Source organism: Parambassis ranga, chromosome 1 (genome assembly GCF_900634625.1).
Source record: "Parambassis ranga chromosome 1, fParRan2.1, whole genome shotgun sequence".
Classification (NCBI taxonomy): domain Eukaryota; kingdom Metazoa; phylum Chordata; class Actinopteri; family Ambassidae; genus Parambassis; species Parambassis ranga.
Genome location: NC_041022.1, coordinates 6,406,980 through 6,425,833, shown reverse-complemented (window position 1 = coordinate 6,425,833; position 18,854 = coordinate 6,406,980). Strand labels below are relative to the sequence as shown.

Sequence of the window (18,854 nt, the reverse complement as noted above, 5' to 3'; positions counted from 1 at the left end):
CCCATTCATTTTTATTGTGCATACAAACCCACCCTACCACTCTCTTCCTAATGTCTTCTCAGTTAGATGTCTAGTGAATGCACCTGTGTGTTATTTTGCTTAGTTGTGGGCTTGACAGAAAGAAAAAAAAACAAAGGTTGAACACAACAGTGCAGAGAAGTGCTGACTAACTCAACTCGTCATTCCTAATCTGGGTAAATCCAATGGTTACTAAGGCAACAGGCTGACAGGACCTTGTTAAGCATGGTCCATCCCATAATCCTATAGCCTTATCCCACTTCAGGTTCCTCCTCCACACATACACATGGGACATAAGAAGTTCACAAAGGAGGCATGTTGTGTTAGGCTGTGTGTGCAGCAAGCCACTGCTGGCACACGACCGGCACATGAAGAATGAGTGATTTACATCTGTCACTGTAGTTTGTGTGGCCCCTTTTACATCTCATTTCACTGCCAGGGGAACATTTTAAAATGGTGCACATGCTGCCTCACAACCTGTCTGCTCCATCTGCTTTTGCATTGGATTTTTTAACAAGAGCAGAATACATTGGTGGACGTCTTGTTTTATACCACTTATACAGTTCATTAAAATACAGGTAGATCATGATTTCTATACACATGAATACACAGGCATGTTTTTGCACATAGAGCGTCAGCTTCTGTGTTTTCTCAGTTAGGCTGTCAGTGGGGCTCCACATTCACAACATGCGTTTGTGAATGTGGATGACGTTGTTACAGGAGGGGCAGGAGTGCTCCACATCCTTACAAGCATTCACAAAGAAGTGGATGAGACAGCAAGGCCAGATCCTGGTGTGGAACAGCAGAAGTCAAAACAATTGAATTCATAATGTGCACATTGATGTGTTTATAAGTTTAAGCTGCAGGTTGAAACTTGTTTGATGAAGTCCACAATGTAATAAACATAAACGTTAATCGATCATTTATATAATTGTTATCATTGCACAAAAGGAAAATGGCAGACCAGCATGAAGAATAGACATAATGATCCGTTTATCTAATGTAACATGACACATTACTTTGTTTTATTTATCCTCCATGTATAATTAAATGTTTACTTAAACAATTATGCTTTCTCAAATATTTTATTTTATAGTACCTTAGATTGAACTTCCCATGTAGAGAGCAGGGACTCTGGACATAGCCATGGTTACTGTTATGCTAACTGAACATATGGATGTATGGATGTCCGACATACAACATTATGTCACGTTTTTATGAATGGAATATATGACTTTGTGGCCTGACATCATCAGATCATGGGGCTGATACAGCTGCCAAAACTTTTGCTATGTAGCGGATTTTCACTCAGGAGTCCAAAGTTCAAGTCCCCCGACACCATGAGCTGTTTTGTCATTTTGGATTACCATAGGGACATGTCTATTCAGTATACCTGCAATTCTAATTTTTCAGTCAATAATATTATAATTCTAATAACTGTCATGTGTGAAGCTTAGCTGTGAGTCTCGGTGTTTGATTGTTTGTGTGATTGTACTCACAAACAAAATCCCAGAGTGCCACAGATCACCCAGGTCAGCAAACCGTTTTTGTACTCAGTTGTAGTCAGTCAACTGTGTTTTGGCAATGAGGACATACCCTCTGTCCAGGAACATCAGTCAGAGGCCGCTGCCCCACCACCACATGGTTCACTGAGAGCAGAACAACACAGCCAACTGATTACCGACACATTTACAAATTCATAGTGAATTGACACTCACCAGGCTGCACGACCTGAGGTTGCTGTGCGCTGTACTGGTAAGCAGGCTGTTGAACTGCACATAAGAGACAAGATAGAGAAACAGTCTTGAAAAAAGCAGACCTACAACATGAATGGACCTAAAACACAAGAAACAATCTACATTACAGCAAAAATATGCAGGTGCAGTGATGCAGTTCTCTTACCAGTCTGTGCGACAGCATAGTTAAGCACTGCAGCGGTTGCCACAGGGGGGGCAGGGTACTGGGACACTACAGGGGGGCTGGGGTATGGGGTTGCCACTGTGGGGCCAGGGTGCTGGGGTGCAGGTATTTCATCCTTTTTCATGACTGAAGGTGAAGAAAAGTAAAGCATAGTAAAGCTTTGGTGTTTAAAAGCATTTCCTTAGGAGTTCTTGTGATGCCCAACCAAGCAAGACAGGTCAATGAAAACCTGAATTCTCTGATGTCTTTTCATGCAACCTTTTTGCTTTTGACACTAAAATGTTTTGTCACTTTTATATAGCAGCCCAGAATGGACAAACCATACGTTGGTTTTTCAAAGGACTTTTTTCTTGCGTCATGCGTCAATTTGCACCAACCAGATCGAGCAGGCAGGAAGTCAGGCAATCTCTCCCTCATTTACATGTGCATGTACATTTACATCATCATAACCCACTGAAAAAACATAGCCAGAGCCAGAGCCATGTACATGTAGAGAGGGAATTAATCATCAGGTAAACAGGCAGCTATACTTCAGAAACACGTCTGGTGTGAACAAAAACGCGCTTGGTGTAAATCTGGAGTAAATGATACTCTGTCAATTATGAAAGAAAACAATCCACTGTTGTATAAGTTTTTATTGAAAATGACTTAAGCGCCAGCCTGTCCTTGACAGAAACACATGAGTGTTGACCTTTTATCTTACAGTTCCAACATGTTTGTTTTGTTATTTTCTCTATTGTTCCCAGTGAGAGCATGACAATAAAACATATGCCTCAAGGAACAAAACATATGACGCTCCTCTGAATTTGATTTCAGAAAGGTTCTGGTGCACAGCTGTATTGTCACAAAAACAAAACACAAAGCCGGGGCGGCAGTGCTGTGGTTTTTTTATGATAATGGATCATTGCCAACGCCCTGCAAAGTCTTGTATGACAGAAAAAAAAATCGGTGGATACATGGATTACATCAACATAGCGGCCAAAAAAATGTAACACAAGCTTGTTTGCCTTGAAATGTTTATTTTCCTGCATAGACAAGCTGCTTCATTTCATAATCAAGCACATAGAAGTGCATTTTAACCAAGGACCTCACAACATTCAATTTAAGAGTGTTAAAAACAGAGGAACTTGTATTTTTTTAACTGCCACAGAAATCATAGCTCATATTTACAGTTCACACTTTAATTTTTTAAATTTGTTTCATCAGGATTTTGTTGATTTTCTCACATTTAATGCTGCTTACCTTAACAGGGAGGTCAGCAGGGTGTGTCAGAGCCTCTTCTACTTTCATCCTGATGTTCGGACAACAGAGGCAAGAAGATAAATATTACTGTAAGAAGGAGGAGCAACTCCGATCAGCTGGTGTTTGTTTCCCAAATGTCCTGAATGACAAAAGGAAAAACTTTGTTATCTGAGGAAGCAACTATATCGAGCTTGTGGCAGATACACTGAGCTGTGTGATTTTCTTTATATTTACAGGGGACAGTGTAAGCAGAACATGTGAAGTTTTATGTCAAAGTAATCACCAGTTTATCACAGGGTCAACACGAAGAGACAAACAGTTATTCACGCTGACACCTACAGCCCCCAGTTAACTTATCCCACACAGAGACCATGCAGACTCCATTCAGAAAGGCCCACAGCTGGGAGCCTCGTTGCTGTGAGGCAGCAGTACTAACCCCTGCACCACCACGCCACCCCTAAGAGAAATCACTGTAGGTGTGTGCAACCATACGATGTAAATAAAAGACAGCATGTAGTGCTGCTGACTGGCCACTGGGGGGAAGCAGTTCACCGGGGATACAGATGCTACAAGAATGTGGCCACTACAGAGATGAAAGAAACTGTTACTGCTGATGGATGCTTCATTTCCTGCTTCCTGGTTCTTTTATGTCTGTAGCTTCTTCGTGTGTGTGTGTGTGTGTGTGTGTGTGTGTGGTGGCGTTGGGAGGTCCGCATCTTTTTAAAAGATTCTGAGCTCTTATGGCTTTTACTCGAGGTCTTCTATTTTAGCCTGATTCAGCAATTATGAATGGTTTGTGTGTTGGTAAGCATTTGTTTGGTGTTTTTTTTATAAAAGCCTTATTTTCATACATTCATTTCATTATGATGGTTATTTACCCTCTGCTTTGCTGTCTCTAATATCATTGAATGCAGATCCTGCTTGTTTTTCAGGTTTCCCTCATTGTATTGTCCTTTTGGCAAACGCGTGGCTACCCCCAAAATAGGCACTTAGCCACTAAAAGAAGACCCACCACTAACAGGAGAGAGGACAACAACCTACACAGAAGGGCAGAGCACAGGAAAGCCACCTCTACAGGACTCAGCTGTACACCTCAAAGAAAAGGGACACATCCATTAAGCCTTATAGAGCTATAGTCAAGTGATCATCACACAGATTCACCTACTAAGGTCCTCAAAAACCTGCATTCACCACCAAACAGTTAGAACTGATGGAGCTGCTTGGAGGAGCAGAGAAACATCTTCAAGAAAACTCTACAAGTCCAGATGCCTGGCTGGAACGAATATGACCTGGTTGACTGAGATTCTTCCTCGACGTCTCTAGCATACTTCAGTTGGGCTTGGAGGCATCTTTTCTGCAGAAGTGGAGTTTGTTTGGTCTGTAACCCGGTGCTCCATTACTGTGGAGGACTCTTGTAGCTGAACAGTGTTTCAAGATTTCAACTTCTTCAGCTTCTAAGTACAAAATCAAATGCAGACAGGCTCACTCTAGTTAAAGCATGGACTATATAGTGATCATTGCAAAACAGTGATTTGTACTATGGCTAAACAAAGAGGACAGTTCCTAAAAGAGGCTAATAACACTGACCCTGGCAGTGTTTGTAGCTTGTGTGTTTGTTTTGACATCATCTTAACATCTCATTTCACTGCCAGGGTAACATTTTAAATGGTGCACTTGCTGCCTCACAACCTGTCTGCTCCATCTGCTTTTGCATTGGAGAGGTCAAACATGACTTATTAACTGCATGAGTTATTGTCTGTTCATTGATCACCCAGGCTACATTACTGGATTTTTTGCATTTTTTTTAATCAATCTTTAACATTTTTTGAATTTTTACATAATGATTGCACTTGTTAGTTTAGGGGCAAAGAACAGAATAAAATCTGCAGTGCACATCTTATTTTATACCACTTACACAGTTAATTAAAATACAGGTAGAACATGATTTCTATACACATGAATACACAGGAATGTTTTTGCACACAGAGGCTCAGTGTCTGTGTTTTCCCAGTGGGGCTGCCTCACATGCGTTTGTGAATGTGGATGACGTTGTTACAGGAGGGGCAGGAGTGCTCCACATCCTTACAAGCATTAACACAGAAGGGGATGAGACAGCAAGGCCAGATCCTGGTGTGGAACAGCAGAAGTCAAAACAATTGAATTCATAATGTGCTCATTGATGTGTAACCTGTTTATCAGTTTAAGCTGCAGGTTCATACAAAACTTGAATAATTATACAGACAAGAATTAGGCCTTTAAATATGTAAAGCAGCTGTCATTAAGACCACGTGTTGTTAACGCATTATTTTAATGTCCATAACCCAGTGTGATGACTCAGGAAAAGTGTTGAAATTCAAAATCAAGACTTTAAAGAATAGAAACTTGGGGTTAAATGTAAATGCCTCCTATGGCCAAAACACAAGAAAGTGTACTGTGACAACTACAAAAACATATTTCATTGGATATGTTCAAAGTTTCATTACATGTACGAGTGTGGACAGACACCACATCCTGCCAGATATGACCCATGGTTATGCTATCGGAACATATGGACAGATTTTATAACGTCCTTCAACCTTTACTATGTAAAGGTTGTTTATACAGTAGCAAATATTATTATATATTTCTATTTCATATTTCAATTTATCTTTGGCTTCTATTTGTCTGTAACAAACAAGAATTTCCCCTCGGGGATAAATAAAGTAATTCTGATTCTGATTCTGATTCAAAAATGGGCTGAAGGCAAGCTGGGTAAGTGGGGAGGTCTTTGCAATGTACTGAATTTCCGTTCAGGAATCCAAGGTTTGAGTTCCTCTAACACCATGAGCTGTTTTGTTTTCGCCTGCAGTTGCTATTTGATAATCATGGGTGGATTTGACATTATAAACTAGCTGTAATAATAATGCATTGGCCCTATATGGTGCTTTTTTCTGGGCTTACATTGAGATGCATTGTTCATTCACACCACATTCACACAGTGGTGGTAGTAAACTACACATGTAGTGCCAATGTGCCCCTACAGCGTCTCCATCCACCACTGGTTCATTCATACACCACGACCGTCATCTGGTTACTGGTTAAGCATTAAAACCAGCGTAAGAGGTGAAGTAAAGGACATCTTGAAACACATCAACTAGATAAAACCAATACTGACTTCATGATTCTAATAACATGCGTGAAGCTTAGCTGTGAGTCTCTCAGTGTTTGATATTTTGTGTGATTATACTTACAGAAAAATTCCCAGAGTGCCGCAGATCACCCAGGTCAGCAAACCGTTTTTGTACTCCGTTTTAGTCACAACTGTGTTTTGGCAATGAGGACATTTCATTTGTCCAGGAACATCAGTCGGCAGTGGCTGCCCCACCACCACATGGTTCACTGAGAGCAGAACAAAACCAGTCAACTAATTACAGACACATTTTCAAATTCATAGTGAATTGACACTCACCAGGCTGCACGACCTGAGGTTGCTGTGCGCTGTACTGGTAAGCAGGCTGTTGAACTGCACATAAGAGATAAGATAGAGAAACAGTCTTAAGACCTACAACATGAATGGACCTAAACCACAAGAAACAATCTACATTACAGCAAAAATATGCAGGTACAGTGATGCAGTTCTCTTACCAGTCTGTATGACAGCATAGCTGTGGGTGTCCACAGGGGGGCCGGGGTACTGGGACACTACAGGGGGGCTGGGGTACTGGGACACTACAGGGGGGCTGGGGTACTGGGATACAGGGGGGCCGGGGTATGGGGTTGCCACAGGGGGGCCAGGGTACTGGGGTGCAGGTATTTCTCTATTTTCCACGACTAAAGGTGAGAAAGAAAGAAGCATAGTAAAGCTTGATTATAAAATAATATCAGTGATTCATTTAATAGAAGAGCAGCAAACATGTAAACCAAGCAAGACAGGAGACAGAATGCTGCAATCTGTAATATATCTTTATACAATGTGGTGGACTTCCATTCAGAAATCCAATGTTTGGGTCCCCCTAACACCATGAGCTGTTTTGTTTTCTAACATAATAGTGAAACAGCAGACCTACAACATGGGCCTAAAAATCATGAAACAAAATCTACATTACAGCAAAAAGATGCAGTTCTCTTACCGGTCTTTACGACAGCATAGTTAAGCACTGCAGGGGTGTCCCCAGGGGGGCCGGGGTATGAGGTTGCCACAGGGGGGCCAGGGTACTGGGGTGCAGATATTTCTCTATTTTCCGTGACTAAAGGTGAAGAAAAAAGAAGCATAGTAAAGCTTTATTATATATTGATATCAGTTTTAATTCGTTCTTGTGATTTATTTAATAGAAGAGCAGCATGTTAAACCAAGAAAGAGGGGAGACAGAACCCTGCAATCTCTCTTTTCATGCCATCTGTCTTTCAGAAGTTGCTCTTCACATTTTAAAGCAGTGACTTGCCACTGTCTGTGTGCAAGTAGGTTAAAACAAAACTTTTATAATCATACTATAAAAGGTTTGTATTCTGTAAAGGACGGAGCTGCAGTTTTTAAAACTCTCTGCTCTGGAAGTTACCACGTGTTGTAAACAAAGGTCACAGTTGCTTTGACCTACTGTCCATAACCCAGTGTGATGACATGGAAAAAATTTTCATACAAATGTCTGAGTCCCCCTGACTCCATGAGCAGTTTTAGCTTTTGCACATAAGAGATGAGAAAAGATAGACACAGTATTAAAAACAGCAGACCTACAACATGAACCTAAAAAACATGAAAAAAATCTACATTACAGCAAAAAATATGCAGGTACGGTGATGCAGTTCTCTTACCAGTCTGTACGACAGCATAGTTGAGCACTGCAGGGGAGTCCACAGGGGGGCCAGGGTACTGGGGTAGTGGCATTTTGCCCTTTTCCATGACTAAAGGTGAAGAAAAAAGAAACAGAGTAAAGCTTTATTATGAAATAAAATCAATTTTAATCAGTTTTTGTGTGTCCTTTAATAGAAGAGCAGGAAACGTGTTAAACTAAGCAGGACCTGAGACAACGCCCTGCAATCTCTAATATCTCTTTTCATGTCACCTGTTTTTTCAGAAGTTGCTCATCAGGTACAAGCACATTTTTAAGCAGTGACTTGCCACTGTGTGTGAAAGCGGGCTGGTTTGGTGGCATACTTTTTACATTTTGAAATGCATTTTTTCAAGAGTAAAACTAGTCAGTTTATTCTTTAATCAGCACTTGAGTGTTTATTTTTCTCAGCACCAACACGATTTTTTTAATTATTTGTTCTCCAAAAAACATGTCTCAAGGAACATATTAAAAATAAGCTCTTCCATCAAAACGTCATCAACCAGTGAGCAAGCATGAAGTGTTTCAGTGGTATCAATTACATGTAATTTATGTGCATGGACAAGAATTCAGGAAACACTGAAAGTATTTATAATAACATATTAGTAAATTGTAGAAGACCCAGTGTTTAATATTACAGCTGAAATACAGCTTTTTTTAACCACAGTTTACATTTGAACTTAACGTTAAAGTACTAACATCAATCAGAAAGCATTGTTTGATGTTCGTACTTTATTTAAATATATACACCACCGTTCAAAAGTGTGGGGTCACCAGGCCAGTTCTAGCTTCTCTGATCAGCATAACAGTTCTGCCTTTTTAACACAAGGTAGTGTACAAAATTACATTACATACAAAAACTTGTATTTATGTGTGTCTGTGTTAACACACTCTTATCCATTATACTAATCAGATAACACAGAGTGAGACCAGATAAACAGAGTGTGAGTGTGTGAGATGACAAATCTGGTTCAACCTGTCCACATTTTCTCTTAGTCAGTCACAGTCCTCTGTTTACGATCACACACGTCTGTCCTTCTTGTTAAAAACCTCCTGATACCGCTTGTGATTCAAGTTAAAATAATGTTCAGTGTGTATTTTGCACATTTTTGTTAGAAATTACTGAGGAACACATAACACGATCAAACACACACAGGTGGGGTTTGACCACAAAAAACTTTAAAACTTTAAAGTTCCATTATTGTGTTCATCTCTTACCTATTTTTTTTTCCTATTTACACATTAGCTTCTAAATGTTTAAGACAACACAGAGACAAATCAACACATCACCTTACTCTGAGCTTACTTCAGTTGTCTTGTCCACTTTTTCAGTTGATTTAATCAGGGTCAGCAGGGCGTGTCAGAGCCTGGCACTGTTTCTCTTCTACTCTCGTCTTGATGTTTGGACAACTGAGGCAAGAAGATAAATATCAGTGTATATGTGCCAGAAAGAAGGAGGAGCAACTCAGCTGCTGTTTGTTTCACAAATGTCCTGCGTGACAAGAGGGATTTATGAGAACAACTGCACCGAACTGTGGCGATTTACTTTACATTTGAGCAGAGGACAGTGTAAAATAACTGAGCAGAACATCTTGAGTTTTCATGTCAAAGTAAACAGCAGTTTATCACAGAGAGACAAACAACCATTCAAACTCACACCTACAACCAAGTAGGTCCCAGTTAGAAAGGCCCACAGTTGGTAGCCTGGAGGTGATTTCAACCATACCATGTAAATAAATGACCACATGTAGTGCTGCTGACTGGCCACTGGGGGGAAGTAGTTCACCGGGGATACAGATGCTACAAGAATGTGGCCACTACAGAGATGAAAGAAACTGTTATTACTGCTGATGGATGCTTCAAAGTGCTTTTTAAAGATGACACCCCAGAAACCCAAAAACCTTGGACATACACCAAGGAAACATGCAGGGTCACAGGGGGGCTGGAGCCTATCCCAGCTATCTACAGGTGAGAGGCAGGGTACAGCCTGGACAGGTCAGGTTCTTCGCACACACTGACCTTGACCTGTCACTTCTGCCCACCAATTCATCTTTTCAGGTGAACCTTGCCTATTTTATAGAGGCAGTCTTGAGATGTGAGGTGGTCGCAGTGAACTCAATCTATAACCATCATTGTGAGTCTTTTTTCCTGCAGCTAGGGCTGTGTCAGCAAACCGGGTCCGGAGGGATTTTCTTCCTTGAAATAATTATCAGAGGATGTGAGAATGGATCAGACACTCTGACTGTCGTAAAAAAGGAGGGACTGTAAATCCTGCTGCTGATGTAGGAAAGGTTTTAATTAAAACCAATGTTCTTCTCTTACATACAGACAGTGAAATAGCAAAGTATTTGTTTCTTGTACAGCTGATGTGGATCTGTTTGTTTGTGGAGTTTCTGTGAGGCTGATCCCTCAGAGTGCACAAAGATCATAACTGTGAGGAGTTTGTGATACAATCAGAAACACAGCACAACATTAGTAACATGTAAGTCAAGATTTTTAGTGATAAATGTATCTTTCTGTTTTTATTTGGAATGAAGACAATGCGACTGTTGCTACTAAACGTTGTCACATACTGTACATATATCAGGGCCATTGTAACACGTGGGAGGAACAAAGGCTCCATGCTTTTACTTCCATTATATGCTGATGTGCTGCATAAGATCTTGATCTAAAAATACATTACTGTTAACTTTCAGCTTCACTAAAGACCAAGAGAACTTTCCCTTAGTTTTCTAATTACAAAAAATTAATAATAATAATTTCTACAGCCTCAAAATGCTTGATTAAATTGATGGCATAATTAATTAGTGGTTTTATAGCAACACAATTAAAACCTTGCTATATTTAGAAAGGAAGTGCGTCATCTCCCTCTTCTGGCAGTAAGAATTACATAAAACACACTTTGCTCCATGTAAACAACACAATGAATTGTCTAGAAAATGTAGAATTTGTTTTATTTATTGTTCTGCCTGTTTTTTTTCCAACTATAAACCCTCTTCAGAGTTTCTTTTTTATCCCCAGCCTCCTCTATCTCCATGGTTACAGTCTCCTCCACCCGCCCCTTTGCACCTACAGCTTTCCTGGCCAGAAATGTCACCACAGATCAATACGATCTGTATCAACACACATCCATTTCCAATCTGCACTTCTGTGCTTTTTATACTGTGGTTGGCCCTCCTTAGACCTCCTATGAACATGTCATCATTCTCACCCTGATCCTAGGTCCACTCCGCAGGTTTACAGCTAGATTTAAGGTTTTGTGCTGGCCTGATACACAGAGTCATCTTTTTTCATGACTTTCATGATTTCTTCCACCCCGACAAGATTCCCAGTTCCAGCTGCACTGAAGCATCCCTACAGCATTATACTGCCACCACTGTGTTAGACTGTGGAAAAGAAAGAGTGACCAAAGAGCTCTTGTTTTGTTTCATCTGACCAAATGACACATTTTCAGTTTGTGTAATCTATCACTGGGTTCTCTATAGCACACTTCAGGTGTCTTTTCTACAGAGGTGGAGTTATTCTTGGTCAACATGGCAGTCCATTGTTGTGCAGGCTGCTAGTAGTTATACAGTGTACTGCAAGATACCAACCCTCAGTGTAAGAGCAAATCAATGCTTACAGGGTCGCTCTAGGTAAAGCATAGATTACATTACATAACAGTGATCTGTACTATGGCTTAACAAAGAGGGCAGAACTTAAGGGGGTATTGACACTGGTAGTGTTTGATTTGTGTGAAAAAAGATTGAATTGTAGTAAGATGTACATGTACATGTATCTAAGTGCACACACATCTATCTATCTATATATATCTATATATCTATATATAGATATATATATATATACATACATTATAATTATAAATATATATATATTTTATAATAATTGCATATCTAACTTAGACCCATTTCACACATTGCATTCTGGGAATCGGTGTCATCTGTCAACACTTAGGATTCATCGTACTGTTTTTACACAGGGGTAACACACACAGGAGATAAAGCTGTAAAGGATGCTGCTTCTTGCTGACTGATAAGTGAGATAAATGGGGAAAAATAGACTTTTCAACATGCAGCAACGAGCGAGCTGAGTATCCATAATAGTAACATCACAGAGTCAATTATTAGGACTTCAAAAAGAGCCGCTGGGAAAAAAAAAGATCTGTGAGAGAAAGGAGAAAATAAGTGAAATGTTATCACCTGTAAGAGGCACAGCTTGTTACTATTTTCTCTCTGTCAGAAGCTTCAACAACATCAGCAGCAGGTCTTCTGTTCCTGTGTTCAGACCTTTAAGATTTTATACTTTCACACTTTTCCCTTTCTCACAGCAGAGCTAAATGCTCCAGTGTGTTGCTAACTTTGTTGATGTCTGACAGGTGCAGACCTAGGAGTCCTTTTTTTAGCTTTTAAGTCATAATATAATTAAAACAGGCAAGTGAACAAATAAAACAATGACACTAATAGGGAATTAAGATGTTCATGTCTGTAGTAAAGTTGGCCATTTTAACATGGAGTTTATGAGGACTCTCTTTTGGCACCAGTCCCTAGAGGCTGGGGTGTGAACTGCAACTTTTAAGAGTGCTGCATTGGCTTCATGTCTGAGCTTGTTGTAGATGAATAAAATGTTGTGAAAAGATCCCCTTTAACCCAAACTGTAATCCTAGCCAAGTGGTAGAGTTACCTACACCTAGCCTCAGCCTCCTGGGTGAAAGTCTAGAACATTACAGTCACCATGTGCTCCTAAAAATTCATAGGTGCCCTATACATTTAAGTCATGTTTGTCATTCTGACCAAAAGACACCAGATGGTATTAAGTAAACAGTAAATCAATCTATTCTGATGTATTCTTCTTCTTTGTGGAAACATTGACCTGATGTTTTCCTTCACTCCGTTTGAGACACGTGGGTGGCAATAGGTTATATAACCACATTTGAAGTTGTCTGGAATTTGTTTTAATAATAAAACTTTAACCTTAATGCCAGACAGAACATCTATGATTGTCTGTGTGGCAGTATATGTGCACTAAAAACAACACTTACACAACTTATGTACAACAATCTTATTTCCTATTTAGCCACATTGGCACATAAAGCAAACATGTTCAGATGCTGCCTTGCCATGACTGGGAAGGAGTGCATGTCTGAAAGAGCTTTATATACTTTATGCTGCGGACCAGCATGAGGCTCGACAAAGCCTACAGGCAACCAAGCATATCATCCCTTAGGCCAGCAGGGCTAATAAGCAGCGACTCTGGTGCAAACATGGCTCCCATGGGAGAGCAGGAGGTGTGGAGAGCAGACTCATACATACAGGAACCTGCCACGGGTTTATGTATAAATCCCTCAAGACCTAATTTCACTTATAAGAAAAAAAAAGAAAATATGCTCAGCATCTTCAGATGGCATTACTTTTCTCAAATCTCTCGAAAACCTCAAGAATTCTACATTTCTATTCAACACAACATGATAAATGTAATGAATTTGCAAAATACCTTATTCTCAAATATTAGGGAAACAACCTCTGTTAGCCACTAAGTTGTTCAAAACACTCTTTAACTGTATGGTTAGTGATGATTAATACCACAGATACCTCCCTGCATTTCTAAATCTTTCCAACAGGTCTTACACACACCACTGTAGCACCCAGAAAAAAACACATTCTGAGGTATTTTGAGGAAGATTGTTCACCATAACATGCTTATTTGTTGTCTAATAATATATTTGATTTCTACTAGGCCAGATTGAGAATAAACCACATCACAGAAGTCCAGCTTTTAATAATAAAGTGGACCATTCAATTCACACAGATCACTGTGTGGCCTTACACCCATAGAGGCCTCTTAAGAGGCTTTCATCATATCTATGTGGCAGATTCTATCTGTTTTTGTTCGATCTAAACATCTCATGGGTCCTTTTATGCAGCAGTATAATGTTAAATAATGGACCCAGATGACGTCCTTGTCCTTGTCCACCGTAAGCAGTGATGTGGGCGAGGCACAAACATTTTATATTAGAAATGACAACAAGACAGAGATCTCAGTGGGTCTGAGAGCTCACACTGTCTCTTCTTCTGTGTTACTTTAAATGTTGATCTTAACCTTCAGAAACATATTGCCAATATTTCCATCTGAAAAACATTTCTAAGATACAATGCAAGACCACTGCAATGCATTCTTTGCTGCTCTGTCAATGCACATTTTAAATAGACTCCAGCATATCTAAAAAGCAGCAGCAAGCGTTTTAGAGAGAGAGAGAGAGAGAGAGAGAGAGAGATTTAAAGAAAAGCAAAGAGTACAAGCACATCAATGACGATGAGTGGTGATGGCTGTGAACTATGGACTTTATTCATCAGTTCAGTGCATTACAACCTTTATTTTTAATTTCCTAATTTCCCTCTAATTGCTCTGACATTCTCTTCAGATCTCTGCTTTCATCCCACTCAGGCAGAAGAAAGATTGTTATGGAAACACTTTGTTTTATTGACCTTGATACTTAATTTCAGCTTATCACATCTTCATCTTTACTTTCTTGCTGAGAGTCAGTGAGGCTCTCATGTTTCTCTGAACTGCATCTGTGGCAGCTAAAGGAAAAACAAGGTGCTAACGTGAAGCTGAATACAACCAAGGTTCTCAGGACAGAAGCCTGCTGGCTTTTAGTCAAGCCATGTAATTACACTGATTACAATTTTTAGGATAAACAACAAGCGGCACTGTATATGTGTCAAGACCATAATCAGTTGTTTTGGCAGATCAGAGTGAAAGGGGAATATGTTAATGATAGGAGACCATCATCATGTCTTTAATTCAATTTGTTGAATCAAAACGAATGCAGCGAACCAAAAGGTTAGAACAGCATTAAAGGAAATCAATCAGGAAAATCAAAAATACAAATATTGATTATTTCAGCCTCACAGGTTACACTTGATTTTTTCCAACCACATAGTTTTAGTGTTTCTGTGCATTTAATGCTGATAAGTATGTGTTTTTCTTTTGGTTTGATCATTTTTGCAAAAATTACATTTTTATGGAAAATGTAAATCTGACCTAACGTCAGGAAATCGGCTAATTTAGAGATGAGCTTTAAATATCAAAAGGAGCTCAGAGAGGTAATTAACATGGTTTAACACTAACCTCATTTACCCTCATTACTTATTGTCTTTTAAAGGAGCTTTGAAGACAGATTAAGGCGCCCAGGAGCTCTGCCTGCATTCCATATGGGGGGATTAACACCTTGCAAACTAGTAAATTTAATCTACAAGAAGAACACAATGCAGAGATCCAAAAGCCAGTTCATCCCAACTTTACTGTGCCCAACCTTACAGCAGGAGATTGTGAAGCTGCTTCACTGCTTTACCTATATTTGAATAAACCAAGAGTCAGGCGGAGTCAGGCACTGTCAAGATGGATGGCAGTGGACTACACTGAGCTTCTCCACCTATTTTAATTTACCATTTACATTGAATCTTTATTCTGAAAGGAGATTCTTAAAACACACACACAGACAAATACACCCATTAAATACAGTTAGAGTTAGACCAGATAGGAGCCGAAGTTGGTCAGCTGATACCAAACTTCACCCACCAAGCTCTGTAGTGCTGCCATCTAATCAGGCTCTGATTACACTCTTGATTATACTGTTCAGTTTGTCATCAACAGGTGGCGCAGAAAGAGGAGACTACTCTTATCCTGAAATCCTGACTGATGTTTAGGTCTGTGCTGCAGTAACTGATGTGTGGAGAAAAAAAAAAAAAATATATATATATATATATATTAATATATATATATATATATATATATATATATATATATATATATATATATATATATATATATATATATATATATATATATATATCTTTAAAGAGATGTTTTTCTTTTTTCTCCACACATCATATATATATATATATATATGATATATATATATATATATATATATATATATATATATATTCTGCATCATTCTCTTTGTGTATTTTGTATGCCTTGACTGAAAGTCATTAGCATATATTACACAAATAGAAAATGTACTGAAAAGAGCTGCTAAATATATCTAATTAGTGTGAGTCATTTGAATGTTAAATCAGAAATTAAGATTTCCTCTGCTGTCTCTGCTCTGACAAATAGTTCTCTGGGGTCATGATAGCATCATCAACTGCTGCAATTTCCATGGAGACATCAACACGGCAGCACTCTTGAATAATTCCAATTTGTTTACATATCCCTATAACAATGAAAACCGCCTCATGGTGCTACACAGAAACCCAGAGCTGACACCCTGAGAGGAAGCACAGTGGTGACGATACCGAAAGGAACAGCAATAAGGTAAATCTTCTGCTGAGGAAGGCCAACTGGCATAAAGAGAGAGAAAGAGAGAGAGAGAGGGAGAGAGAGGACACAGAACAATGTCATACACGCAAAGAGATAGAGATAGTTCAGGGACACCTGAGTGTAGCATAACTATAAGCTTAAAAATTATAATATATAACATATTTTATATGAATATATTTAACAACACTGATTATAACTATAACCCATTTCTTCTGGTGAGATGAGATTAGATTAGAACTGATGAAATTAGGGTGGGTTAATTGTTTTTAATGTTATGAATTTGTGTTTTAACATGATCTGTACCTAAACCCTTGTTGTTTTCTAATACCTAACCTTAACCAGTGCCAATTTCAGCCACGATTAAAAACAAGAAAGTTAACCACAGACAAAAATTAAAGGTTTAACTGGATGAAAACAAAACAGCTTGCAGTGTCGGGGGGACTTATCTGTTGCATAGTTCTCTAATATCCCCAGCCTACCTTGTTACACTGACTTTTGAGGCTGGGTTAGTCCCGTGATCGGATGATGTTGGGCAATCTGATTATACATTCCATTAGTGTAAACGTAGCATAATGTTGTGTGTTGGTAATTACATACATATGTACTGCATACATGTAACCATTTGTCATATCTGGAGGATGAGTATGAGGATGTGCTGGTTCTCAGTCACTTTAAAACAGCCCACTCAGTTTGCTTGCTGTTATTTTATTTATCATCATTATTATCATTATTAGTTTGATTGCCGTTGCTAGGCAATGTTCTAGGCTAGGCTAGGCTATTGTTCTTCACCCTCCTTCTACTTCTTCTTCTTCTTCTTCATATTCTTCAGTACATTTTTTGACGCAGCGTATCTTCAGCATACATTTCAGCCATTTCAGCTATCAAAATGTTCATCTCACAGAGGACATTCCGGATCAAGTTCAAGTTTTTTTTTTAAATATTTTTTCAAATATTAAGCAATTTCTGTGTCATTTTTAACATGGGAGTCAATGAGAGAGCCCTTCAACGACGGTCATCTGCAAAATGTAGCTCCTACAAATTTCAAGCTACAGACTCCATTTTAGTCTTAAAACGCTCATTAGATGCTACTCTTTCAAACTTGTATTCAGAATTTTCTAATTCCGAATCGTTTCAGCACGCCAGGCTCTCAAAGTTGGAGTGGTTTTTGAGGTCTCCTCTGCTGTTACCATGGTGACAGGCTGACACACAGAGGGCATACAAAGCTCTGAATTGCTCTGATTCTCCAGCAATTCAGAGCAATCCTTCACATCAGCATTCAAAGCAATGCTCCAGCTGCAGCAATCAAACTTGCATTTTCTTCAGGAAAAAAATCCAAATTGGTTACTTGTGTTAACACACTGTAATATCATTGTGAGGCTATCATTATTACAAACAGAGAGTTTTCTTATCAGAGAATGAGGGAAGAGGAGGAAAGGAGTAACAGCTTGATGCTGAGTACAGTGGAGAGGATGGAAAGAAGTGGTGACGAGTGCTAGTGGGAGGCAGAGGAGAGAGGGAGAAGCTGCTGCTGTGCAGCTGTGATAAATGCAGACCACCAACTGTGTGGCCTTTCATATTGCAACACCCCTGCTCCTCATTTTGTTCCGGCAGACCTCACTCTGGCCTAAAAAAAAATCTCATAACCACACCAGGAGGTCTTTTAAACAAACAAAGGCACGAACACTCACACAGATGAACGCACACATGAACAGAGGCTTTAGATTGACTTTCTTTTTCCTATGAACATCGGAGACTGTCTCAAAATAGCTGTCAGTAAAATCAGTGCAAACAAGAAGTCCCTGTTCTTGTTGCTTTTATGAAGTTTGCACGTTAGAGCTCTTCTTATTCACCACTGCAGCAGACATTTACTCTGGTGGGTGATAAAGGCTATTGTACCTGCAGTGCACTTTGCATCCAGTCTGTCACTGAGCATCTATCACACCCTCTCCGGTTGGAGCTAATCTGTCTGTGCCAGGATTTAAAGGTCAGCACGTTTTTTTTCTAGATGTTTGCAGACCATATAACCGAGAAAAAGAGAGATGAACGGTTCACAGCTGCACCCATTTTAACCAACAGTGGGTTTGGGCTTAAAAATACTATAAAAAATGCAAACTATGATAAACACAGAGTGGTACACAGAGTTCTGTACCTACCAACAATAAGTCAAGATTGGACAACAGGGCCGCAGGGCTCAGGGATGCTCTATAAGTGCACAGGCTGCTCCATGTGGTCTAATCACCCCTTGCAGAGCGAATGTGCCGCATGCTGGCTGCGATGAAAAGCAGCCAGATGCTAACACCTGTCCACCAATGAAAGCACTACAAAGAGCAGCTTTAAGCAGCATTATGGCTGATCAGTGTGTATGAACATACTTGAGACTCTCATCTCAGATGCCCTCTGCTATTCCTATACCCAGACGTATTCATGTTTTTTCTATATATATGTAAATGTTTATGTTAATCATGTTTCCATTATGTCACATACTGTAGCCTCAAAATTATAAAGACGAGGTCAAAATCTCTAATCCAGAGCAATCTAAAGCTG

At 39.5% G+C, this 18,854-nt stretch overlaps 1 protein-coding gene across 5 annotated transcripts; it reads right to left on the bottom strand.

The window, feature by feature from the left end:
• Nucleotides 1–2,004: 2,004 nt before the first annotated feature.
• Nucleotides 2,005–9,390, bottom strand: LOC114436628 (lipopolysaccharide-induced tumor necrosis factor-alpha factor homolog). 5 transcript variants are annotated; one of them, XM_028407042.1, is made up of 8 exons: nt 9,292–9,389; nt 7,969–8,058; nt 7,290–7,406; nt 6,805–6,990; nt 6,629–6,682; nt 6,411–6,558; nt 3,181–3,229; nt 2,005–2,064 (listed from the first exon to the last, which is right to left on the bottom strand). In XM_028407042.1, exons 2-8 carry the CDS (start codon nt 8,054–8,056, stop codon nt 2,059–2,061), a joined length of 648 nt encoding a protein of 215 aa, XP_028262843.1. In that variant the 5' UTR covers nt 8,057–8,058; nt 9,292–9,389; the 3' UTR covers nt 2,005–2,058. The 5 variants fall into 5 exon arrangements, with proteins under 5 accessions (XP_028262843.1, XP_028262826.1, XP_028262815.1 ...); XM_028407025.1 differs by lacking the exons at nt 2,005–2,064; nt 3,181–3,229 and adding an exon at nt 5,031–5,307 and having other exon boundaries at nt 9,281–9,390; XM_028407014.1 differs by lacking the exons at nt 2,005–2,064; nt 3,181–3,229 and adding an exon at nt 5,031–5,307.
• Between the last annotated feature and the right edge of the window lie 9,464 nt (nt 9,391–18,854).

Excerpts from the sequence above, each read along its gene's own strand:
- LOC114436628 (XM_028407025.1), bottom strand. The coding sequence starts at position 8,056 with ATGGAAAAGGGCAAAATGCCACTACCCCAGTACCCTGGCCCCCCTGTG. Across the intron at positions 6,683-6,804 it reads CTATGCTGTCATACAGACTG|TTCAACAGCCTGCTTACCAG; the intron begins GTAAGAGAACTG and ends TCTTATGTGCAG. Across the intron at positions 5,308-6,410 it reads GGCACTCTGGGAATTTTTCT|GATCTGGCCTTGCTGTCTCA; the intron begins GTAAGTATAATC and ends GTTCCACACCAG.